This window comes from Camellia sinensis, chromosome 13 (assembly GCF_055761805.1).
Source record: "Camellia sinensis isolate YWXY chromosome 13, ASM5576180v1, whole genome shotgun sequence".
Lineage (NCBI taxonomy): Eukaryota > Viridiplantae > Streptophyta > Magnoliopsida > Ericales > Theaceae > Camellia > Camellia sinensis.
The window spans coordinates 41,312,661-41,339,796 of NC_138973.1; the positions used below are offsets into that span (position 1 = coordinate 41,312,661).

The 27,136-nt window shown below is 33.0% G+C and overlaps 1 protein-coding gene across 2 annotated transcripts; it reads right to left on the bottom strand.

Moving 5' to 3' along the window:
• Positions 1-479: 479 nt before the first annotated feature.
• KAN2 (Homeodomain-like superfamily protein) lies at positions 480-6,946 on the bottom strand. Of its 2 annotated transcripts, none has more exons than XM_028228103.2 (6): positions 5,695-6,946; positions 5,453-5,529; positions 4,416-4,461; positions 4,020-4,179; positions 2,066-2,126; positions 480-917 (listed from the first exon to the last, which is right to left on the bottom strand). In XM_028228103.2, the coding sequence occupies exons 1-6, from the start codon at positions 6,338-6,340 to the stop codon at positions 795-797; spliced, it is 1,113 nt and encodes a 370-aa protein (XP_028083904.2). In that variant the 5' UTR covers positions 6,341-6,946; the 3' UTR covers positions 480-794. The 2 variants fall into 2 exon arrangements, with proteins under 2 accessions (XP_028083904.2, XP_028083905.2); XM_028228104.2 differs by having other exon boundaries at positions 2,066-2,123; positions 5,695-6,937.
• Positions 6,947-27,136: the final 20,190 nt, after the last annotated feature.

Sequence of the window (27,136 nt, forward strand, 5' to 3'; positions counted from 1 at the left end):
GCATGTTAATTTGTTAGATTACAACTATGAGGGTTGTCACTGTTGCATTAGCTCAAACTACTAACATTTTCCTCACTACACTCTAAAGATGTGATTACAAGACTACTGGGTCAAACCTAAAATCTTGTCAATTGCGTAAATTACACTTTTATATTTGGTCGTTTCTAATTTACTCCTAAAAACAATTTGTATTCACAATTAAATAGAAAATATTAAGTTAATTGTTACTTGACAAAAAAATATATTATTATATTAAAATTTAAGTTTATGTTAGATGTGTATGATATATATAATAAAAATATTTTTATATCACTTGGTTGTCAACGTGTTACTTTTTTTTTTTTTTTCAATCTAATTTGGGACATAAGTTAACTTGTGAAGTAAATTGAAAAAAACTTAAACATAAAAAGCCAAAAGAAAAGAAAAATTTTTCGGGCTAGAGTAAAAAAATGGCTAAATATAAAAGGGCAAAATGTAAATTACCCAAATCAATTAGATTTCATATTTACGTAGGAATATAATATGTTGATATGGATTTCACAGCTTGATAGGAAGGATAGAGGACATGCTTTTTTTTTTTTTTTTTTTTCTTCCCCGCACTTTTCCTTTTGCTGCTTTCTGTCTTTCTTGTCTGCTTGTCTTTCTTTAGCTCTCTTTTCCTTTTCTTTTTCTTTTCTTTCACTTTCTCACTGATTTTCCCAGTGGGTACCTGATTCTCTTCACCAGCAAAAACACCCCTCTCCCTCAATCTTCAGAGATATAATGATTTCAAAATGAGTAGAGAGATATATGAATCACTGTGGTGTGCCCAAGGTGAACTCTAGATTGGGCTTCTTGGGGCTTGTCTCGGAAAGGTTTGATGAGCTTACATCTGATGATATTCTCTCATAGCTTAAGCACTTTGGATCCAAGTCCTTCTGAAAGAAGCAAAGAAAAGGAAAAGAAAAGAAAAGAAAAGAATTTAATAACAGAAGATAAGAAGTGTGTTGAATGTGAGAATCAAAAGACATTTGACTCGGGGAATTAGACAATATTTAACAAAGAAAGCTAGCGGTAACTAATATAATTTCTTCTTTGCTGATAAAAAAAATAGAAAGCTAGGGTAGGAATGACTATAAAGATTGTTAGTATGTCTCATGTGAACCAACCTTACAATATTCTTCCTCCATTATCATAATTTATTAGTCACCAATCAAATATGTGTTCAAGTGTCTATGAGTAATTATAAACAAAAAAAAGTTATAGAATTTTTGGTGAGAATGAAAAGGCTAAAATAATAAAATTGTTTGAAATATCTAAAACGTTTTTCACAATTTGACTCATAATAATATGACATGTTAAGTGTTAACTTTTGATTTATCACAAGCATAATATATTAGGCGGCCCAACTCCTGACCATGTCATTATGAATGAATTTAGAAATTTAAATTATGAATCTCTTTTATTTTTATTAAGTTAAAACCTTTCACTTTAAAGAAAAATATTTCACTTTAAAGCAAAATATTCCATCTAGATAGTTTTTAAGTGGGTCTACACAGAAACATTCATATAGCTTTTAGTTGGAAGAAAAAATCACCCCCATCATTTTAGTAGAATTTTGTAATATTATAGTTTTTCTTTTAAATCAAATATATACAATATCTCTTGAGACAGTTGTTTGAACTGAAATTTGTTTCTTTGAGAATAATTATTTGCTTTTTTTGCCTTATGACAAAATTGACCCTTGAAATTGCAAATGACCAACACAGCTTTTTCAAAAGCTTCTTTTTTCTCTCTTTCTACTTTACAAGACACAATGCATAATCATAGGAACTAAATATCACATACAGAATTTTGAAAGAGAGCTATATATCTTGGTGGGCCAAGGTCCTTTGTCTCTAAATTTTCTTGTATTCCTCTATCTCACAACACTGATAATTACTTGGATCATTGAAAAATTCGAAATATGATAATCACAAAACATGATCCAATGAAATTAAAATTTAAAACAAAGAAATAGAAAAATTTAAAGACGGAGGATCCTATGCCATCTTGATGAATGCAGTCAATGTTAAGATGGGGGTACCTCAAGAGATGTGATGCTCCCTCCACAATCCCTTGGTTTGCCATTCAACCAAGCTTCCCTGCTACAAACAAACCAATACAATAATGAGAGAGAATATTTGAGTTTAGTGGAAGCCATGCATGCAGAATGAGAAAAGCAAAAAACTGAAAAAAAGAAAGCAATCTTTTACTGGCTTGTTTATATAAATCCCTCACTTTACATTATGTGTCTGACTGAAATAAAGCTGAAAACACAACCCATGTGATAACCCATTACCCATAACAAAAACAGACTTGGAGGAATTTTCAAGAGGATATATAGCTTTGGCACCTAGATTTTCTACAAATGGGTCCATCAAACATATATATATATATATATATATAAGGGTTAACTTTGACACTAAATTTCCTAGTTGTGGGACCCATTTAAAATAGAGAGAGCATTATCTGAGCCCACAAAATCCAAAGGAAAGAGATGTCTCCAATTTTGGGTTGATTTATCAAAATGAGATTAATTTCCAGGTGATGGAATGGTAGAAGAGAGTGTTCTTTCTTTGCTGCTTCCTTTTCAGAACCACTTGAAAAGACATTATTACCCACGATGATGGAGTTTGTGTTTGAACTGGTTGTGGACAGATGGTTACTTCTTTTTATGTGATCTCTTGCATGTATGAATGGTCCTATATGTGTCTGGATATGTATATTGTATCCGTAGACAGAGATTCTGTGTCCTATGCATTAAAAAAAAAAAAAAAAAAAAATCTAGTTACCATGAAAAGTTAATAAGAATTTTATTCACAAAAAAAAAAAGAAAAAAGTGTAGAATGTAGATTTAAAGTTTGTATATTGTGAGTCACATTTGGAATTAATTTTATTCATATATTTCAATTTTCAATAATTTTTCTGGGTATGCAGCATGATTACACAAGATAAAGAATGGTTAAAATTCATGATTCTTTGAAAGGTAAAGTCAACATGCTAAAATGTTGCATTTATTTTTTCTTTCAAATTAGTAAAAATCTGCTATAAAGCAAAGGTAAAAAGAATTTATTGAAATAGAACAGTGAAAATGAAATATAAAAGCAATTACTATTTACAGAAAGAACTGAATCAAGTCTAACTTGGAGTATCCAAACACCTACTAAAGTTTTTATCTCTAGTGTGCTAACCCCTTTTATAGTCTCAACAATGACGACGATAAAGAGCATTGATTTCATGGAAAATTATTTGCTAATATAAATTTTATGCAAAAATCTCACCAGTGACAGTAACATTTTAAATAATAAGTAATTTTGGTAGATCTTTTTATTTTATATAAATCAATCACATCATTCTGTATAGATTTTATGCAGTGTTTTTTTTTATAGAATTTTAGACCCAAAAAAATAGATTTTTTTTTTTTAAAATTGGAAACATATTTGATAAAAATAAATATCAAAAGGATAAAATTAAAATTTTAAAAAATATTCCTGGCCTCCTAGAAGATAAAATTATATGAAATTAATAAGTGTTTATGATTTTTTTATTTATTTCATCAAATTAATTTAAAAAAAATAATTTCTGAAACAAGTTTATGAAAACAAACCAAACATGGCCTATGTATTTTTTTTTTCTATATACCATTACTCTAATTTCAATTTTTCTAAAAAGAAATAAAAAACAATGACAAAACGAAGATGAAGTACATATATCAAACATTACACTCAATTTTATAGCTGAATTTATCAATCAAAAAAAAAAAAAAAAAGAAAAGAAAAAGGAAAAAGAGTGGAATCATACGGTGTGAGCTTGGAATGACATAATTTGAGGTTCCAAAACATGTTCCTATGTTTTCTTTGATGTTCTTGGAGACCAACCAAATAAGTCTTTTTTAACAAAAAAAAAAAAAAAAGGTACTAATCCATGCATATTGAAAAAAAATGCTAGTTTTTCATTAGCCAAGAAGAATAATAGCCAAAGTAGTGCATAGACTTCACCTTGAAGAGTTGCTCCAAAGGCCATGAAAATCCTTATCTTGATTCAAATTTGGTCTTCCTTGTTCAATTGATACTTCAGACTTTCTTGGGTTTTGAACATCAAACATCATATCCTCAGAAGTATCTCCAGATGACCCATTTTCATAGACTTCTGATTGGCCTATGTAAACATAAATAAAGACCACATATTAAAATTATTTTTTATAAATCAACAATAGACATACAAAAAGCCATATATTAAGAATATTTATAAAGATTTTAAATTATCAGTCTCTGTCAACTGATATTTATATCATTTGACTGACAGTATAGACTGATATTTAAAATTTATGCGTTTCTATATCCAATATATAAATCAACAATTAGACATATATAAGTTTGTAAAATGGGATTAACCTGAAGAAGCTGCCGCTCGATCAGTTGTCTTCACAGTCCTATACATCTGCACAGAGTGTGTTTTCAAGTGATCCCAAATTAGTACAATGCATTACACTGTGGTCACTAGTATATGGTACAGACATATGGGTTACCACTTACCAGACTGTTATGTATGAGAGGGAGAGAGAGAGAGAGAGAGATGCTTACATATGTATGTGTATATATACTACAAACATAGGCTGATACAGTGCAAGGACACAAAGTAAATGATGAAGAACTTTTTGTGTTTGTGCTTATTAGATACATGTATGAATGCTTATGCATGAACAGTGGTAAACCATGGTTATGGATGTGTGGTTATAACAAACCCAAGAGAAATAGATATCATTGAGAAATGATAGTGTTCTGTACTTTTTCATAGGCTACTTCCCCTCAGAAAAAGAAGAAAATGTGTTGCTATTATTTTAAAATAAATAAATATGAACTCAATATAAAATAGTCTCGGCTTGGCTGTGACTCGTTTGAATTCCTTGGGCTTTTGTCTTACTTGATTTTTCTGATATCGAAGAATGACTCTCTCTCTCTCTCTCTCTCTCTCTCTCTCTCTCTCCTGTGGTTGATTTTTTCTTTTATATGGATGGTTCACTCTTCCAAGCAAAAAAGCTGCGTAAATAGCTTGCAGAACCATCAGATCTAGTAGAAAAAGAAGTGCTAAGGATTTGGGAGACCTCTCTGCCGGGAAACATTGGAATTTGATATTTATGTATTAACTATTAACACCTTCCCTTAATGCATGTAAGGTTTTCAAATGCAAGTTTAGCTAGCAAAGACACCATTTTTGAAAATCCATAATGGGAAGGTGTACAATTAGCATGAAAATAATGAGTTGAGAAAATATTTCAAAATTTTCCTTTGATTTGTACGAGGTAAAACGTCTATGAGGAAGAAACCCTTTCTGTAATGTTTTATTTTTCATTAATAAAATCAACAACAAAAAAAAGAAGATGAAGAAACCCTCTTGAGATTATGAAGAAATGACAGGTTCATTCGTATACCTGTAAATGGGATTTGACATGTGCCAAGGTGAGATCTTTGACATCCATGAGTTCAAGAACTGACTTAGGTGTAGCTCCTAGACCCCCAAAAAGACACAATCAAGAATTGGATTAGTAATTTTAGTTATATTAATTGACTCATGGAGAAGCTAAAAATATTGTGCAGTGGTGTAAGAAGATAGAAATACATATACACAAAAAGGGGAAAATAAAAGAAACAAAATAAGAAAATGAATTCATACTTTCATGACCACCCAAGAGCTCAACAGCATGAACAAAGCGAGCATGAAGGGTAGTAGTCCATCGCATCCGAGGCGCTCTCATGCTCCGTTTGGCAGGAAACCTCGACAAAAACCTCGATCTCATTAGGCCTTGATGATGAGACTGAAAGGCGCTTTGAGTACTACTAGTAGTAGTAGTACTAGCAATTGTGGGAGATGATAGATTGGTAGTGTTATCTAGAGACTGTTGAGAAAATGGAAAAGAAGGAGAGTTTTGGTACACTGGAATTCCTCTTATAGGTCTCAAGAAACCAAACTCTGGGCTACAGTTAAACCCTTGTTGCTGTTGTTGGAGGTGGTGGTGTTGAAACAGTTGGTGTTGCGGTTGTTGCTGTTGTTGGTGGTGGTGGTGGTGATGGTGTTGGTTGTGGTTGTGGTTTTGGAAGCTGCGAAAATGATCGGAGTTGGGCTCAGAAGCCCTAGGATTGGAGAGAGAGAGCTCGAAACAGGTATCGGCTTTCACCATTGAAGAGATGGAGTTTCTAGAATCTCTCTTCCAGAACCCCAAATCCATCTCTTCTCCTGCTCTCCTACAACCTGATGTGGGTTTGCTGTTTGGAGGGCTGATTTGTAGAGATAGGTCTGGTTGTGCTGGAAATAACTCCATCTTTCTCCAGACAAACAAGCCCTCTAGAACTCTTTATATCTCCTCTGCTCTCTTCTTGTTCTTGTTCTTGTTGGTTCTCTTGTTATTCTTGGATTACTTGTTGTCGTTGAAACAAACAGTACGTAACAGGGCTTACCAAGAAGGATCAGAGAGGCTTGTTGAGGAGTTTTGGATGATCTGGGATTTGAATTTTCAGGTAAGAGATTTCTGGGTCGTATGGGGATTTGATGATCAATTTAAAGGGAGTAGTTGCAGAGATTTGAGATTGAGGGCAGAGAGAGAAGACATGACAAGGTATGACTATGAAGTGAATGGTTGTTTCATTTGTGTGAAGTATATGTGAGAAAATGACACTAATTGAGAGAGAGAGAGAGAGAGAATGTGTGTGCTTGTGTTTGTTTTCTTTTCTTTAATTTGTGGACGTGGGGGTAGGGTGAGAAAGGGAGAAAAAGATGAGGGAAAGAAAGGAAAGAAAAGTAATTAAGTTTGAGACTTTGATTCCTTTTTACTCTTTCTTTTTCCCAAGTTTTCTTTGGAGGAAGAAAAGGAAATTTTAGTGTAAGCTTTTAACGTGTGCATTTGTCTCTCAACAACTCATACTTACCCTTTTTTTTACCAATACTGAAAGCTATATGGTTGGTGTCCCCTTTTCCCAAACCCTAACTTAGATTTCTAGATTATGCTAATGGACTCCAATTTTTTCCATGGATCCTGTAATTTATTTTATTTTATTTTAAATCCGGGCTAGTTCATATGCATTTTGACTAATTTTTAGATTCTGAAATTAATGATTAGACAAATCTTTAGTGACTCATTAGAGTGACTCAAACTTGAGATTTTGGATCTTATCCTCAAGTATGTTTGGCCAACGTCTTAATGTTTTCCATGTTGTTGGGTATTTTAGTGGGATTGGGACTCATTTTATTGGTCTAAATTTTTTATAAGACTTTTTTTAGTAGATTATCAATGTAAAAAATTAGATTGATTGGATAATCATAAACCCAAGATCATATTATAATTGTCTTCAAAATGTTGGATGGTCTATTCTTCAAACCATATTTACCGTCTTTTTTTTTGGATAGCAAATGGTTTTGATCACATTATTAATTGTTTAAATAATATAATTATTTATATAGATGATCGGCTCGGAAGATCTTAGAAGATAAACAATTTGAATTATCAAGGTGAGTGCCTAATGGGCCTACTGAGCCCAAATATATTGTCAATTTTTTTATTTTTTTTTTGGATCAACAAAAGAGAACTTTTATTGATGAATCAAACTTACAAAGGAAGGAGAGCATACATCAGTAAAGGTAGAAAGGTGCATAGGCCATCAATGTGAAATTAAACGATCCCGGTTAAGTTGACACCGAGAAGCTTAAACAATCATTTGACAGCACCAAACCAACAAATGGTGAGAAACCAACAAGAAGATAAAAGAAAACAGTCCTTATGCAATATAGACGATGATGATCACTAAAAATTCCTACATTTAGGAATTGTTAACTACCAGTCAATTAAATTAACACCCCAAGACCAAAGGCAAAAGTGAAATCCAAATTTATTGAGTGTGATTTTTATTATATTTAAAATAAATTTGACTCTTATAATAATTTTTTTGTACAAGTAATATTGTTGATGTGATCAAAATGTATCCTAATTATAAAAGGGAAAATTACATATAAGTGAAAAGTTTACAAAATATTTACATATTAATCAAAAGAAATTATAAATTTAATTGTTAATGTTTTTATACAAATTTTCTTTGATTTGATTTGATTTTTTTTTTTTTTTAATAAAAAAAAACTACACTGATTATAAAATCTGAATTTATTGTATTTTGAGGCCCGCTACTCAATTTCTCTTTGCAGTTAAAGTCATTATGTGGACAGTAAAAAGGGGATTCTCTTACTGAAACCTTAGTAGTGAAAAGTCAAAATTACTTTTCCTAAATACTGTAGTAGGGGCAAGAATGTCTTTAACTCGTCTGGCGGTGCCCACCATAGAAAAGCGCCCAATTCAGTATTATTATTGGATTATTTGGTTAAACTTATTTCTAACCGTTTCTGATTTTAACAGTTTATTTTAATTCAAAAAGTTGATTCTGAGAAGCTGTTTATCCCTTACTTTTGATTATCATGTTAATTTATGATTATACTGTTAGGTTTTTTTATTTTTTATTTTTTTAAAAATAGAAAAAGATTCAAATAGACTATAGATTATTACTATTATTTTTTATGAGAAATGTAGACAAACAAAAAATAAAAATTAATTGAAAAAGTTATTTCACAGCTTAGTTAACAAACACTACTCAGCAACTTAAATCTATAATCCAACAGCTACACCAAATAGATTAACAACTTCTGATTAAAGTCATAATCTATAATCTGTTAAGTTATAATCTATAAATTATTTTAACAGTTACACCAAACGGGGCCTATGTATACTATGCAACTGTTAATTACCAGAAAAAAAAAACAATTAATTTTATCCAACTGTTTTATTTTTTTTTAATTTATCTTTTAATAAATTTTTATTTTAAATTTTGTGATGTGGATGATATTTTTTCACGAGTAATTATTTGGTCCTTCAAAAATTTTAAAGTGACAATGTGTCTATCCAATAATGAGCTATGAATCTAAAAAAATGGGAACAATAAGGTATGATAAAAAAATCTGGCTGGCTAGACACACAGGCATATAGTGTTCTCGGAGCACCAGATAGTTTTTTTTGCCACATACAGTAACCTAAGGTGTGGAGCTCTTTTTATTTTTACTTTTTATTTTATTTTATTAAGGGGACATAGTAGTTCAGTTTTATACTTTTAGTTCATTTGCATATATAGTGAAAATAGGGTCCTTATTGAAAGCATAAAAGATGCACACCCAGAAAAAAAATACCCATAAATTTATTCACAAAGTGGATGTATGGTAGATATTGAACTTAATTTTTTGTGAGCGCTTATCAACAATAAATCTGATCCGCACAATTTAAATTTTGGATAATTTTTGAATATATTTTTATTTTTTAAAAAAATTTGTAACATTGCTGTAGAGCTCAGATTTTTACTGTAATTTCAAGGTAAAGAAACCAGTAGAAACTAAGCATCAAATCAAATGATTTACATGTGTTTTAGTGGACTTAGTTAATTCTGTTCTTTTTCTTTGTTTGTTAGTTTTTGTTTATGTTTTTCTTAAAACAAACGCAATAACATTTTGGTGGAAACCGAACATATCAATTTTAAGTTGTGAATAAGATATCAAACTTTTATTACTTTGGGAAATGGTTTATGCATATATGAACTAGGACCAAACTAAGGCATTGCAATTATTGTTATATTCAATATACCCACATGTTCGTGTGTATATATATATATTTATATTAATGTAAATCCATCTTTCGGTATCGTATCATCTCTTTGTTTTTACTCTAATTATTTATTTTCTAACAAAAATGATATACTTGTATTCATATCAATCAATTTAGTCTTATAATGGTTATAAAGTGCTTCATTTTCAAAATGTAAAATATAAAATGATATTACACAATGTTAATGTTTCGATTTTTATGTTAAAAACAATATTAGACATTTAAATACATCCATACCTCAGTTTCCTATAGTAGGGACCAAATCCAAGTGAAATAAAATCAAAGGAAAATGCTACAAATTAATTAATTAATTTTTTTTTAAAAAAAATTGCTCACTAATGTGACTTACAGTAATGAATTTCATTATTTGAAATAGAGTTGCCATAATAATACTTAAAAAAATTGTAAAATTTATTTATTCGTATAACATTACTCAAAATCAAATTAGCTTAATTGGCCAAATTGAGTTATAAACCCTGACCTATCACAAATGAGGTTTCTCAAGAGTTTTTTTTTTTTCTTTGATCAGCAAAGAAAATCCTTTATTGATGAAGAAAACATACATTACATATGAGATAACATCAACAAGGAAGAGAAAGAAAAAAAGACAAGAAAATAAACCGAGCATAGTGTTGGTGAGAAACCAACACTAGCTTATAAGACCACAAACACTTGAAGCCAAAACCCAAAAACTAGCTAACAAAGCTTATACCCACTGAAAACTCCAGCTAAGCTTACTTGAAGCCATCCTTTAACCTTTTAAGACCAAACCCTCATATTTGGATCTCTCTTTGTCCTTTAGCTTTAGCTCAATAATCTTGTTTAGCACATCATCTTCTTTCCCCTTGAAATTGATGCCAAGAGATTTACCTAATTGTATAGTGGCTTTAACTTCATTGAGGAGAAGATTGTTCGGACTAGTAACACCCTCAGACAGATCTGAACGTGCAATCGCAGCTGCAGCTGGTCTGAAAATGACAGACCTAGAAGTGTGCTTGCTGACTGCTGCAGCTTGGTGCCCATGAAGTCTAGCAAAGTCGGTGAACCCCTCAAGTTGAACCTTTTTCTTTCTTTTCCTCTTCTCATTCCACAGGAGTTTTGGGACAGAAGCAGGTTGCCTAACTAAGCCCGACTGATTAAGGCTCAGAAGACCCTTCTTATTTAGATTCTTACTAAGAGCTTGTGCCAAATCCACTTCAAGATTGATACCAAACCCACTTCCATCACGAGATCCACTGAAGCTTTTAATAAAACCAGGAATAAATACTTGCTCAACAACAAAATTAGGACTGTGTACTAACTCCTCCAATATGGTCTCCTCGATAACTATGTTTACCTCCTCGCCCAAATGACAATCATTAGACCCTGACCTCTGATCTACCTCCTTGGTACATACTTCCTCTTCTCTGATGAACCCTTCATCCCACTTCGACTCCTCAACAACTGTGTTTACCTCCATCACATGGTCAGCCTCCTTCTCTCTAGAACACTCCTCTGGACTTGATCTTTCCACAACACTGCCATAGATTTCATTGGAGCTGCACTCTTCCAAACCATTGCGCTTCAAGCTACTAAAATCTGCTGAAAGATCTTCACACACAAGAACGGGGTGTAATTTACCCTTGCAATCCAAAGATATAGTTTTGTTAATAAGCTCCATACAAGATGTGGCCACTTTGATTCTGGTGTGGGAGAAGGACTTAGGTTGACAAACTTCATTTCAGAAGGGACAAATATTGAATGAGATAATACATCATTTTACGTAGTATTATTTACCAATAAAATATTTTAAATATGATTAGATATATGCCTTTTGCCTCACACTAATTTAACTATATAAGCTCTACAAAATTCTCACTAAAAAAAAAATATATAATATAAAATTTCTCATTAGTTAGTAATATTGCTCATAATATCACCGTTATATCTAATACCTATTTCTTGAAAATAGAGGTCCTTGATCAAACTAGTATTTGTGACACAAATACGCCATAAGCAACCAAGTGAGAGACAAAGAAGATATAAATCATGTGCTGCTGTCTTGTCCATTAATTTGGAGGATTTGGTCAAATATTATTAGTTGGTGGGGTGTGTATTGGGCAATGCCTGGATCCGTGTCTGGATTATTGCAGTGGTGGATTGGTTTAAAACTAAAAAAAAAGGAGTTACCCATCTGGAAAGCTATACCATTGGCGGTGTTTTGGTCTATTTGGAAGCAGAGGAATGAAAGCATTTTTAAGGGCTTGCCGGTGAATTTTGAAGGGCTATGTGATTCTATCAAGGTCAGGGTTGCTTTATGGGTCAGAACTTCTAACCCACCTTTTACTTACTCAATTAATGATATTGTATATAATCTCAAGCAGGTTAGATTATGTCTGAGGGGTTGATTTGGTCTGATTTTGATTTTCCTGGGGCTTTTGTGTTTTTGCCTTGCTGCTGTATGGTGTGCACTCATCCAACTTTGCACAGCTGAGTATTCTGCAGCCCAAGTTCCATCAGTACTGCATCTGGTGCATTCTGAAGCCCAAGTTCCATCGACTAGTCAAAGAGTTAATTAAAGATATTTGATCATCTGCTGCTCTCAAGTGTGTCCTGTAGCTGATCTGTACTGCATCTGTGCTCTCAATTCATGCTGGTTCGGAAGCTGTTGAAGAGGCTTGAGTATGTGTCTCTAGGCTATTCTGCAGCCTAAGTTCCAGAATATGTGTTTTTTTGATTCTACTCTAATCAAAGTTTAGAATATGTGTTTTTCTGATTCTGCATTCTGGGGCTGATCGGCTCTCTAGTGTCTTGGGCTGAATCTGTTCTGTTTGTGTCCTGCATCTGGGCTGAATCTGCTCTGTTCTGTTTGTGTCCTGCATCTGGGCTGAATCTGCCTTGATTGGCAGGGCAGATGGGTATCTAGATTGTTATTTGAAGCTCTAGTCCTGTTATGCTTGGTATGCTATGTTGGTTGTGGGTAGGCTAGTGTGTTTAGTTGGGAGTCATCCTAACAGCTGCTTCAGTTATGGAGTGTGGCATACAGTTTGAGGATGCATAGTCTTGGTGTTTGGTGAAAGTGTGGGTATGCTGTACCCAACTGCACTTTTGGTTACACTGTTGGTGATTGTTGCTGGTCTGTATGATGCTCTCTATGAATGGGTTATTGGTCTGTATGCCTGCTGCTGGTTGTTGTGGTCTGTTGTGTTCATTCTACCCTGGTGTTTGTTGGCTGTGTGGTTCATTCTCCCCTGGTGCTCTGGTGCTCATGCTGTAGCTTTATAGATTGACTTATTTGCAATGAAAGTGTGCTGTTGCTAATGCTAATGCTAATGCTGCTGTAGAGCTGGTCTGTTTTTGGGTGATGTTTCGGTCTGTGCTGTGGAGCTTGCTGTTGTCTGTGCTGGTCTGATTTTTGGATGCTCCAGTTTTGTTTTGTTTTGCTGCTTCGAGTGTTTTACTTGTTTTGTTTCTACTCTGTACGTTGGTTACTCACCAACTTGGAGCTTGGAGTTAGTGCTAGCAAATGATTTGGTGTGCATTTGGGTGCCAACCTAGTTGGGATCTTAATGTTTCACTTTGATACTCTTTGCACCCTCCTCTTTATTGATGTACGTTATCATACTTTGTATGTTTTCTTCATCAATAAAATTTCTTTTTGCTGATCAAAAAAAAGTGAGAGACAAAGAAAAGGGAAGGCTTAATTTTGCAGATAGGTCTCAATGTAACGATAAATTATTACGTTGTGACTTGAGCCTAACGAGTTTCAAATTATAAAAATAATCTTTTACAAATGAGTTGAGACTGTATATATTTAATCCTCCCATTATCTCCCAATGACAAGAGCCTAGTGAGATTGCCCTTTGATTGTGCTATCACTTTTAGGTCAAAAGGTGTAGTTTCTTGAACAAAAGGTTGAAAGTTGAAACATCCACGAATGTGTAACTAATTTATATATTCTGCGAAACACAAATATTTTTTTTTAATTTTTATTTTATGCATAGTGTTATAAATAGAAAATTAAAACACAAATTTTATCTAAAATGATATAATAGTTTCGTGTTCTCTCATCTTAAATTCAAAAACTCATAAGAAGGACTTTTATTTTCAAAAATACTATTATCACATCATTTTTACACTAAATTCTGTTTATATATCATTTTTCATAGGATGAATTACACTAACAGTCTCTATAATTTAGGACTTGTGTTACTTTGGTTCCTGACTTTTCAATTGTGACACATTTGATTATGAATTTTGAATTTTGTTCCAAATAAGGACAATTGAAGATACCATTTCTCAATTTCAAGGGCAAAATTGCCAATTTGATAAAATATAAATGAATTTGAAAAAAATAAATGTCAAAAAAATATTTTTGAATTTTTAAAAATTATTTCTACTCACCAAAGATAAAATTATGTAAAATTGATAAATCTTTTACATATTTATTTATTTATTTATTAACAAATTAATTTTTATTATGTGTTTGAATGATGATTATATAATGGGTGGTTATTAGGCTTTTAATGTATAATCGATATATAGTATTTAATATATGAAATATTTTTAGTTTTAGATTTTTTGATTTAATGAATTGGTTTAATAATGATATCAAAGTTGTTGTCATATTTGACTTTTAAAAAAATAAAAACTAATTTAATGAAAATAAAATCCATTACATGATCATCATCTAAATACATAATAAAAATTAATTTGATAAAAAAATAAAAAAAAATATGTAAAAGATTTATCAATTTTATATAATTTTATCTTTGGTGAGTATAAATAATTTTTAAAAATTCAAAAATATCTTTTGATATTTATTTTTATCAAATTAGTTTATATTTTATCAAATTGATAATTTTGCCTTTGAAACTGATTAATAGTATCTTCAATTATTCTTATTTGAAACAAGATTTAAAATTTAACATGATTTAAAACAAGATTTGATCAAATATGTTATAATTAAAAAAATTAAAAATTAAAATAACATAAATCTCAAATTATGAAAACTGTTAATATGATTCGTCATTTTTTATATTTTACACAACACAATAGATAAAGTAGAATCAATTGTACGGGGGCATATATATTACATGGAAAAGGATGATAAAAAGCTTTACACGCCTTTAACAGTGTATAAGCATCGGTAAGCGTTACCTTTGGCTTTGGCTCTATGTTTACTTTGCTTTTTGGTGCCATTTTTTTTAGTCATTTTTGGATAAAATTCTTTTATGTTGCGTTTGGTTGATGGATTTGAGGAGGGATTTGGAAAAAGAAATGGAAAAGGTAGGTGAAATATGAATAAAACATGCCTAAATTTCATATAGTTTCACACACTTTTTTCCTTTCCCTTTCTAAATCCCTTCCCAAATCCTCAAACCAAACACACCATTAGGGTCCCCCACACACCTCCTTTCATTTAACAGACCGTCAAATACTCAACCTAACACCCTTTATGACCCATAAACCAGCAGTCCAATCCCAATGGGGTTTTTAGAATAGGGTCGGGTTTGACCCGGATGGGGCTAGACAAAAACTAGCCCAAACCCCATTTACAAAAGAAATTTAAAAATTTGTATCACCCTTGGAAGATTTTGAAGATTGTGATACAATTTTCACTTTCCCTATTTCCATCCTACTCAAATAGTAGGTGAATCTCTTGGTAGTTAATATGAATGACTGACTTAGTGACTTTAAAGAGATGGCAAACTTCAATTGTACAATTTAAGTATAATTCTTGTCGATCATTCTCGTTTATTGTTCAGATCATGTAATTAAAGGGTATCGCTTGATCTTCAGATTTACGCTTCTAAAGTGGGTTCAAAGGATTCTACTTAAAACACAATTCCTACTTTTATATATACATTTATATAATGGGTTGATCTAGTGAATGAGGTGCTCTCTTACCCGGTGTGATATATATCATCGAATTCTCTATTTTTCTCCTATTGATTGAAAAAAAAAAAAAAAAAAAATCTTACTTGAAAATAAGAGTATGTGGTTGATGTTGGAAAGCCTCAACCCATTCCAACTGAATGGGTTGGATCAAGCTTATATGTAACTGCCCTTTTGGTAGAACCAGATGTAAATCATGAGAAACAAACTAGTACTGATAGAGCTGGTGGTTTCAGCTTTGCCATCTGATCATGAAGCTTCTAAATTGCTACGTGGGGGTCTAAGGGACCATTTGATTTGGGCAATCAATAATATGAGTATACAGTTGACTCAAAAAAAGCCCCCCATTCAATACCAAAAGCAACTTGGTATAATCTTTATTATTCAATTTAGATTCAAAATCATATATGACTAAAGCATCATATTATTGGCTAGGATTAGGATTTTTTGTTCCATTTTTTTTTTTTTCATTTTAATATTCCCTATCTCAGCGTAGTCCCTATTATTAAAATATAAAAAAAAATTGAGACAAGTGAATCTTGAATAGAATGCATTAAGAAAGAAAAACGAAATTTAGGAATAGGAGATCATAAAGTTAGCCATGATTGTCACTAGCAAAGTAGAGTGACCCCTTAACCCTACATTTGAAATTAAAATAATACCTAGCATATAGATCTCAGTATATAACTAAAGTGCATAAAAAACAAACAAACAAAAAAAAATATAAAAAATGAAAAAAGATTTTACCCGACCTAGAAGATAGTTAAAAGAAGTTCAATTTATGGCCCAAACCCATGAACAAATTTTATGATCGCACCACATGGCACCTGCTCTACCCGTTCTATAAAAAATGTATGTACATTTTCCGTTTAAATTCAAAAAAGAAAAGAAAAGAAAGTAGCATGAATCTCGATGAATTTCTAATCCAACGGTAATGATGCTGCCACAACGGATTTGCTAACAATTGGTTCAACAACCCCATGCAGTGAATTATAAAACTAAAACTACCATTTTTTGGTCTTCCTAGGGTTCCCGACAGCATTGGAAGCAATGTACAGAACTAACATTATGTTATTATGTGCCCTAATGTTTAGGTATTTGGATGATTTAATACTAAAATTAAACCCTCTGTTGCAGCGATCAACCCGGAACAAAATGGAAGACTGACATTTTGGTTTCTGTGTGGCAATGGACTTCCTCATCATATCATTAAGGCCGTGATTATTTATAACTACGTGATCGGATCAATGTCAACCATTCCTCAGAAAATGAGAATTAGGGTTTCGAAATCTACTTGTTTTGAGGAGTTTTTAAAGAAGAAATGTGGGTTGGAAGCATCTAAATTGGTTTGCACAAGAAATATTCATAGTAAACTTGGTCTGAGCTTCCCTAGACAATAGTAGTCCAGAAGGAATCTTACATTAGTACTCCAATTTTTTTTTAAGGTATGTAATTGATTTCATAGTAGGAATGATTATATTAATATTTGTCCCTAGCTGTTGAGATATGGATTAATTCTCAAACCCACAAAACCTTTAGATGTCCTCGATCGTTTTAAATAATGGTATTGGAATGTGTAAGTATAAACAATATAATCAAAAATTGGAAATCTTAAATTCTGATACATATTGATTGATATTAAAAATACTAGCTATGAGTTGTATTGGTTTAAGAACTTTAGACAAAAAATATCAAAATTACATTTCCAACTTTTGGTGATTTTCTTTTACCTGCTTTTCATCCGTTATTTTGAGATCACTTAGATAACAACTTTTTTCATTAAAAAATAAAAAATAAAAAATTGCTAAAGCCACCTAAAATTTACAACAATTTGGTTAGTTTTTCATAAATAGTTTTCTAATTTTTTTTTTCAAAAAATAGAAACTAGTTTGATAAAATAAAGGGAATTTTTTTTTTAGGATCCCTGGTATTAAGATTTTGTAGTATAAAGGATTTTCAATATTTTCATAATATCTAAGGTCCCTTAACATTGATCCAGAGAAAATTTGATCCATGGAATTTCTCTGGACTTCCCAGAGAATTTCTTTGGATTCTAGTTTAGAGATTTTCTCTGGATTTTCAAACAATTACTCCGGTTTCGCAAGAATTTCTCTTAGTTTAAACCAGAAAATTTCTTTGCCTTCCCAATCACGATGTGAAATACCCAAATCAATTACCCAAATAAGCAACAACAACAACCAATATACATATATCCAGAGAATTTATCTAGACTTCCCAGAGAATTTCTTCCAGAGAATTTCTCTAGATTTTCTCTAGATTTCAAGAAACAGTAATGAAAAGTTCAAGGCACAAAGCATCTAGCTTCACTGTGATTTGCATTTGTCTATGGGAACGCTAGAGAAATTCTTTGGATTCTAGTTTAGAGATTTTCTTTGAATTTCAAGAAACAGTAATGAAGAATTCAAAAACATTAGAAAATTTCTCTGCCTTCCCAATCACAATGTGCAATATACAAATTGATCACCCAAATAAACAACAACTGTTGGTGAAAATACCAGAAAAATTATATTTTATTGATAAATAATGCAAAAAAAATGAGATACAAATAGATTAGGCTGAGGCACAGATATCTCGTTTTCTTTAAAGAGATCAAACACCGATGCAGCAGTCACAAAATTATGACTTATCCCCTCCAAGATATAATAGCCCGACCACTTATCGTATGGTTCAGACCAACTTTGCACAAGATGGTGAACCCAAAACTCTATCAAGAAAAAACACCCTTCTGTGACTAGTAATCTCTCAAGTATAAAAAATAGTTGGTATAGAAAAGAATAGATGAGAGGAATTATTTATAGGCCACTAGAATCTTACAAATTACACAAAAAAAAAAAGAAGAAGTAATGACCATTAAATTAAAGAAAAGGGAGAGTCTCCAAATATTAACTCACCACCAAGTTCATAAACTTCCAAATAATCTCCATTCATGAACAAGACAAAAGGTCATCAAAAAATAATAAATCTCCATTCACTAAACAAAATGAGATTCATGAATAAGACAAAAGAAGATTCATGAACAAAACTAAAAAAGTCACAAAAAAATAAAAATAAATAAATAAAAGATATTAAAATGGTCTAACAATCCCCCACTCATTTTAATATCAACAAGGATGAGAGAGATTACCAAACAAAGATAGACTAGTATGAATCATGAAGGTGTGCTCTGCATTGAACCTCCACTAGTGAAACAACAACCTCTACTCCAAAGTCAGTAGTGGTCTCAGACTTGAGCTATGACTACTTAGGGGAAATAAAGTATTATTGCTCACACATAATAATCCAGGTGTTGACATGAGTTTTTAATAGCCAGCACATTACGGCTTTGTGCTAATCCCAGTTTTCATGAGCATATTTGAGAATAAGCCTTATTCTCATAGAAAGCGGTCCTACTTCCATGTTCATATAGGTGAAATCTGTCAAGGATGTTCCTATAATTTACACACCCCACTCAACAAGAGCTACAGAATTTTATTAAGAGTATAAAAACTCAACTATCTAACATTACATGACAAATACACTTACATCATAGGGATGGACAACAAAATATTAAGGAGTGCATTTTTTACAACCACCATATGATTCGTTCTTCCCATTGAACTTAGTTACAGGATCTTTGGTCCCCAGGTTAGGTATCCTCATATATGGTTTATGATTTTACAGGCTTCAAACCTATCCCCCTCGATGTATTTCAGACCCTATCTCTTGCCAAGGCCTTGGTTAACGGATCCACAAGATTCTCATAAGATTTTACATAATTCATAGTTATTATGCCATTACTCAAATAGGATCTCACATTATTGTGTTTCCTTCGAATAAGTTTGGATTTACCATTATAAAAATGATTGTTCACTCTACCAATAGTAGCAGTGCTATCACAATGAATTAACACAGGAGGAATTGGGTTGCGTTTGGTAGAGCTTTCCAAATATGATTTGAGAGTAGGAGTTGTATTTTGAGTTTGTGAGTTTTGAAATTATGATTTGAGTATAGAAATTTGTTTGGTGAAAGAGTTTTGAATTGTGTGGAGAATTTTTGATGTGATATATGATATTTGATTTACAATTCATAATCAAACACATAACTCAAAATTCTATTAAAGCTCATAAAAAAATCAAAAAATATTTTTTCCGAATATATAAAAATTAATGTGTCAATTGCAAAAAAAAAAAAAAAATTCACTGTTTGGTCAATTGGCCGGACGACTTGCCGGACGACCGGTTAGCCCAAATTTTCCCGCCTAAGACAGAGTTTTCAAAATTGAATGTGGAATTAACTTTGGAATATCGTAAACAAACATGAAACTCAAATAAAGAGGTAGAATTAGCTTTGGAAAAGCGTTCCAAATAGAGCCTTGGTTTTTCTCAAAAAGGGATTTCATGTAACAAATCTCTCAATCAATTCGCTTCCTCACATGCTAAAGCTAACACTATAAACTTAGCTTCCATTGTAGAATTAGTAATTATAGTCTGTTTTTTAGACTTTCAACATATAGCACTACCACCTAAGGTAAAAATAAAACCCGAGGTATAGAAAGAATTACCTGACAAAGTATTCTAATCAGCATCACTACATCCTTCGAGTACCGCAGGATACTTATTATAAAACAAACCATAATTTTTGATACCAGATAAATATCTCATAATTCTTCCCATGGCTAGCCAATGATCTCGATTTGGCTTGCTAGTAAACCTGCTAAGTACTCCAATGTCAGGTCTAGTATAGTCAGTAGCATATCTTAAACTATGAATCATGCTAGCATATTCCTTTTGATTAATCACTTCTTTTTTATTTGTTACAACAGGCAAATGTATGCTTGCATCAAAAGGAGTAGCAACATATTTATAGTCTAGAAAATTATGTTTCTTTAAAATTTTCTCAGCATAATGCGATTGATCAAGAAAAATGCCATCATTAGTCTTGGTAATTTTACTTCCCAAAATAAAATTGACTTTACCAAGATCTTTCATATCAAAGTAGCTATTAAGCATATTTTTAGTCTTATTTATAATGTGCAAATTAGAGCCAAAGATAAGTAGATCATCCACATATAGGCTAAAAATCACATGTGCATTCTCACAAGTTTTATAATATATGCACTTATCATATTCATTAGTCTTATAGCCATTCTCAGGCATGCATGAATCAAATTTCTCATGCTACTGTTTAGGAGCTTGTTTTAAACCATAAAAGGATTTAGTTAAAAATACTGTCTTCAAATCCATTTGATGAATTTTTAAATCATGAATTGCAGCCATTGCTATCAACAGTCTAATGGATGTAACTCTAGTAACCGAAAAAAAAGTATCAAAGAAATCAATATCAACTTATTGCTTAAAACTTTTGGCGACAAGCCTCGCTTTATATTTATCTATAGTTTTATCCGATTTAAGTTTTTTACGAAGGACACATTTACACCCAATAGTTTTACAATCTGGAGGAAAATTTACTAGCTTCCATGTTTTATTTGAAAGTAATGAATCTATCTCATCATTTACAGCCTCTCTCCAGAAAATAGCATCAGGTGATGATAAAGCTCCTTGCACCGTAAAAGGAATTTCTTCCACATTGTAAAAATAATAATTAGGGCCAAAATCTTTTTTAACTCTAGCTCGTTTACTCCTTGGTTGGATTTGATAATTTTCTTGTTCTTGAAAAACTTGAGATAGAGTAGAAGAAAAGTATAAGTGGTAGCTCGTTCACCTAATTTAAGTCGTTTAGGATTTGCAAGCCTCACGAAAGTTAAACAATCCCAAATCCTCAAATAACTTAGATTTGATTTATGCCCCCACCATAACTCATAAGATACAATTTTAGTCTTTTTGTGTGACACTCTATTTATCACATGGCAAGTTGCCAAAATAGCATTGCCCCAAAGATTTGATGGAGCACCTAAATCAATAAGCATAACATTCGTCAAGTCAATTAACGTTTTATTTTTTTCTTTTAGCTACGCCATTAGATGAAGGTGACTATGGTGGAGTAGTCTCATGAATAATTCCCAATGATTGAACAAAAGAGTTGAATTTAAGAGATTCATACTCCCAGCCTCTATCACTTCTAATTCTCACTCCCGGCCTTTATCACTTCTAATTCTCTTAATCTTTTTACCGAATTGATTTTCCACTTCAAGAAGGAATTCTTTAAATTTCTCAAAAACATCACTTTTATTTTTTAATAAATATACGTTTGTGTATTTTGAAAAATCATCAATAAAAGTGATAAAATATTGGTTACCACCACGAGTTAAAATTCCTTCAAACTCACACAAATCAGTATGAAATAATTTTAGCAATTTGGTATTTTTCTTAACACTTTTATGAGGCCTCTTGGCAATTTTTGCTTTACTGCAAACTTCGCATTTCTCAAAAACTTTTGTCACTTTAGGAGTTAATCCTAAACTACTCATGATTCCCACATATTTACTGTTAATATGAGACAAGCAAGCATACCAAAAATTAATAGAAGACAAAGTGTAAGTGGTGTCAGAGTAATAATCAGAAAATTAATCAGCAAGGCAATTTAAGAGATAAAAATGACATTTATACTCATCTGTATTGAGGAAGCCACTTTTGCTTCATGTGTCTCGTAGTCTTCATCATTCATCTCTTTGGTTGGGATTTTGTTTGGGTTATTCTTGGTAAGAACATATGCAACTTTCAAAAGGCTGAGATAAAAAAGAATTTTTCCTTTCCACATCTTAAAATGAACTCCCATGAACTTGAAAGGCTTGTTGAGATCTCCAATTCCATCATTGGTTTTTTCTGGTACTTGTTCTATGTTTGATCTCTTTAAAATTGTTGGTGAAACTACCAGAAAAATTATATTTTATTGATAAATAATGCAAAGAAAATGAGATACAAATAGATCAGGTTAAGGCACGGATATCTCGTTTTCTTTAAGGAGATCAAGCCCACTGTGGTAGATGTAGGTGCGCCCTTGGGTTCATGCTACAGTTCGGACTCAAATGCCACGGTTCTTAATCTGATCTCACAATGTGCGATGTAAGATTGATAAATCACCAAAGAGTCCAAATCCGGCAAATCGTTTTGAAAAACTGATTTTTGTAAAAAAGTGTCAGACATGGACTGCTTTGCCAGATATAGAGTCGCCACCTAAATATTTTATTTTGGGGGAAGTTAGGAAACCCTGACTCGTGCCTAAGGCCACGTGTCCGTCGCCACCAAAGTTGCCTCGGCTCGGGAACTTGGGTACGATTGGGGAAGGTCATTTAATGAGCACCCCCGCTCGCCCGATCAAAGATCGGCTTGTACTAAGTATGATATCTTGTTTTTGAAAATACATGTGCTCTTATTCCGGTTAATTAGCTAGAATTACTATGTGATGCGCACAGCATACAAATATAGACTAGATCGCCTAATTTGGGACAAAACATTGCATATCCGTTAGTTTGGAAAATAGTTTGAAGTTTGCTACTCATAAGTAGGCTAAAATGTGAATTTCAATGAATTGTCCCAATTCAAGTAATCCAACCTTCACCCACAGGCATTCAGGCAGTTAATCACATAAGCAGTTAGCCTCATGGTAAGCATGCTTTCATGGCAACATTAACACACATATAGTATGCTAAAGCGTAAACACTCACAGTATACTCCGAGCCGAAACAAAGAACTAGTTAGAAATCAATGCATGATCCTAGTTCATGTTAAAATGGCTAATGCAACACATGCAAAAATGCAATTAAGATAGGCTCAGCTATCCTAAGAATGTCATGTGAGATGCAACTTGGTACATGTATTCAAATTGGAATTGAAATACAATGCAATTAGTATGATGCGCCGAGCTCGGTGCATGCAAAACAGATGAATGCATGCGCACATGCAAAGCATAAGGTATGCTAAATGAAATATGCCCTAAAACTAACTATCGTAAGCGGTTAAGTAAAAGGGAGAAAGAAATGGGGATTGGAAAACATGCATCACACACACTCACGCTTATTACAACAATTGGCCCTCTCGAGGGAGGGATCGAATAAGAAGCTAACTAGCTAATCTAAGATAATTAAACTAATTATTACACAATAAATTAATTAACTAATCCTACTTAACTAATTTCTACAAAACGAATTGAATAGCTAACACATTAACTAATTAAAGGGTACAAACCAAAGCAAAAGCTAGCTATCTAAGCATGGTAGCTAAGGAAAGCAATAAAAGCAGGAGGTTCTCGGAGGGAGAAGACTGGATGCATGCTCGGTCGCCTCGTTCGGAAATCCAATACGATGCCTCGATTTGCCTCTATTTTCATTTGTTTTCAGAAACTTGTACCAAGCTCTAGAAAGATAAAAATCCACCTTGGGAATCCAGTGGGAGGGTGGCCGACCACATTTGGTCTCTCCAGACCCCTGCCGACCACTTTTTGTTGTTGAAAACCAAGAAAAGTGGTCGGCCAGCTACTTTTTTTGGCTGGCCGACCAGTTGTTGTTGCTGAACTGCAATTTGCTGCAACAGAGAGCAAGAAAGGGCATAGCAATGTATTTGCAAGATATGTGTGTACAACCACCCTCCCTATCATGTGATGAACTCAAGGGGGTGTGGTTCTCAACCCTCGGGTAACCAATCGCGCATTTTCATGCATGATGGCCGAGAGGCGAAGTTGCATGATTCAATATGAAATGAATGCACAAGGAAACACATAAGCCTAAAACTCTATCATGTATGATTAAGAGCGTCGGCGACCGGGAATTAAGGCACGTTTCATCACTTTAAGTATGAAACGTCCCTTGTTTCCCCTGTTTGGACTAACACCTATTCCAAACACAATGCAAGCAAGCATGGCATACACAATGCGAATAAACTACATGGCATACTCAATGCAATGTGACATGATTAACTTAACAAAGCTAATGGCATGCGAACAATGCTAATGCATGCATGCACAATGCAATGCTACAAGGGTAACTTAGCAATGTTAGGGACATGCACACTCAATGCAAATATCAGTTAGCATGCACAATGCAATGATGTGAACTAAGCATACACAATGCGAAGTATAAGGCATACATAATGCGATGAACAATGTGGCATACTCAATGCAATATACATGGCATGTTCAATGGACTTAAACTAAAAGGGGTAAACCTCAATGATGCCCAAATCAGTGGCCATTGGTGATGAAATGAAGGCACATAAAGCAAGGCATGCATGCACAATGCATTGGCCATCAAAGAGACCAAAGAGCACAACTCTCAAGAGTGCTCGATAAGTGATAAAAGTGGAAGTGTAACAACACTAAGTGCACTAAAATGAAGCAAGAAATGATGCTAAATCATTCAAACAACATAAGTAAAGCATGCTAGGGTCCTAAGGCATGAAAGCTAGCAAAGTGCAACTCAAAGGAGGCATGCAACACATGGCACAAATGCATGAACTAAGCATGGACAGAGCTCAAGTAGGTCCAAACAAGGACCTAAACATGCTGAAACAAGAGCTCGAAGGCTTGGGCACGCAAGCATGCAAGCTAAGGCCATAACAACGCCATAATGCATAACACTTAAAGACATTCAAAGCATGAGTGAAGTGGGAACAAAAGCATGCTATAAGCTCTGAAATGTCATGTTAGATGATGCCAAATCATGCACACGACACAAATGAAGCATGCAATGATGCCCAAAGCTTGAGGCAAGCAAGAGCATTTGTATTACAAGTATACAAAACATGAAGCATGTGATCAAGGCAACCCAAAACAGTCCTAGTACATGTTAGAATGAGTCTAAAACATGTATAGAAGTAGGCCAAAATATGCTAGCATGAAGGGCACAAAGGCATGATTCATACAAGGCAAATAAAGTGGATTACACTACACCTATTAAGACCAAGCATGTAATGACTTAAGTAACAAAAAGCAAAGTTATATCATGGCATAATAACCCCAAATAAACATTGAAATGAGAGCTCGCAGGCAAAGGCATGAAGGCATACACAATAGTTCATGTTAAGGCATAACGGGGCAAACCCTCCAACGCATTGAATAAGTGATAAATGCAAGTGCATGGCCATGAAACATAGACTGAAATCAGATAACAAGTGATGCCAAATCATTCAAATAAGCCAAGTAGAGCATGCTAGTGGGCTTGGTGTACAAAGCTAACAAGCTAGATTGAACTATAGTTATACAAAGCATGTTATGCATGACCAAGACAACCAAAATCTGAGCTAAAGCATGTTAAAACATGGGCAAAAGCTTCATGAAGTTAAGCCAAAAGCATGCTAGAATGACATGTCACAACATGATGCATGTTAGGCTATTTCATGGAAATGCACTATAAGCGCGAGGAGCATGCAAAGGCTAACCAAACCAAATCTAAACAACCTAAACAGAGGTATGACATGGTAAAACAAGCCCAAGAACATGTTGAAATGGAAAGAAAATAAGTTAGAATGACATGCTACTTCATGAAGCATACAAAGCTACACTACAAAAAAATTGACTTTTTGCGACGGTAAAATGCCGTCGCTAATACTCCTAATGCCGTCGCTAATACTTTTTGCGAAGGCAAAATGACTTTTTGCGACGGCAAGAGGGGGGTCGCAACTGCAGGGGTTGCAAAAGAGTTTTTGTGACGGTAAGTGCCGTCGCTAATGTTTTGCGACGGTATTTTTTGCCTTTTTGCGACGGCACCGTGCAGTCGCTAATAACGTTTGAAATTTCTTGACTTTTTTGCAACGGCCCTATTTTACCGTCGCTAAAAATGTTATTTGAGACGGCAAAAAATACCGTCGCTAATAGTCTTTTTTTTAAAAAAAAACACTATTTTTTGCGACGGTGTGGTGCCGTCGCAGAAAGTATAAAAAATATGAAATTTTCTATTTTTTGCGAGAGTGTAATGCCGTCGCAAAAAATATTAAAAAATAATAAAATTTCTATTTTAAATAGTAAAATTTCTATTTTTTGTGACAGTATAATGTCGTCGCAAAAAGTAAAACCTGTAACAAAATTAATAAAAATATTAAAATTTTCTATTTTTTCCGACGGTGGTGCCGTCTCTCACTCTCTAAGAGCTGATTATTTACATTCCATTCACAAAAACATCATAACAGAAAATAAAAATAAAAATTGATCAAACCATCAAATTCAATATTTTACAAAGAACAATTAAACTGTACATGTTCATAAAAGTATATTTAAATTATAAAATTCACCCAAATCCTAAAAAAAAATAAAATAATAAAATAAAATCTAAAATTCACCAATCAGCACATTGGATATTTAAATGCTCTTACAAAAAATAAAAAAATAAAAAATTTCCAACAAGATCTCAATTTTGAGCCTATTTCAAAAATCAAGCTGCAAATTCCTTACTTCTAGAATCAGATCTTCCCCTCGGCAAAATTTATCCTTTTGACCTACAAATAAATAGATAACAGTTGCAAATTATAATCTTTTGGAGAAACCAACTATTTAAACACCAGTAATGAAGACAATGAAGACTGTGGAAAGAACACTTACGTTGTCATCAGGAACAACTGCATATCTCTCAATTGGAGAAACCAAAGCTTCCCTGCTCACAAA

Coding starts and splice junctions, on each gene's coding strand:
- KAN2 (XM_028228103.2), bottom strand. CDS start 6,340: ATGGAGTTATTTCCAGCACAACCAGACCTATCTCTACAAATCAGCCCT. Junction 5,530..5,694: donor GCTCTTGGGTGGTCATGAAA/GTATGAATTCAT, acceptor TTGGGGGTCTAG/GAGCTACACCTAAGTCAGTT. Junction 4,180..4,415: donor TCGAGCGGCAGCTTCTTCAG/GTTAATCCCATT, acceptor ATGTTTACATAG/GCCAATCAGAAGTCTATGAA.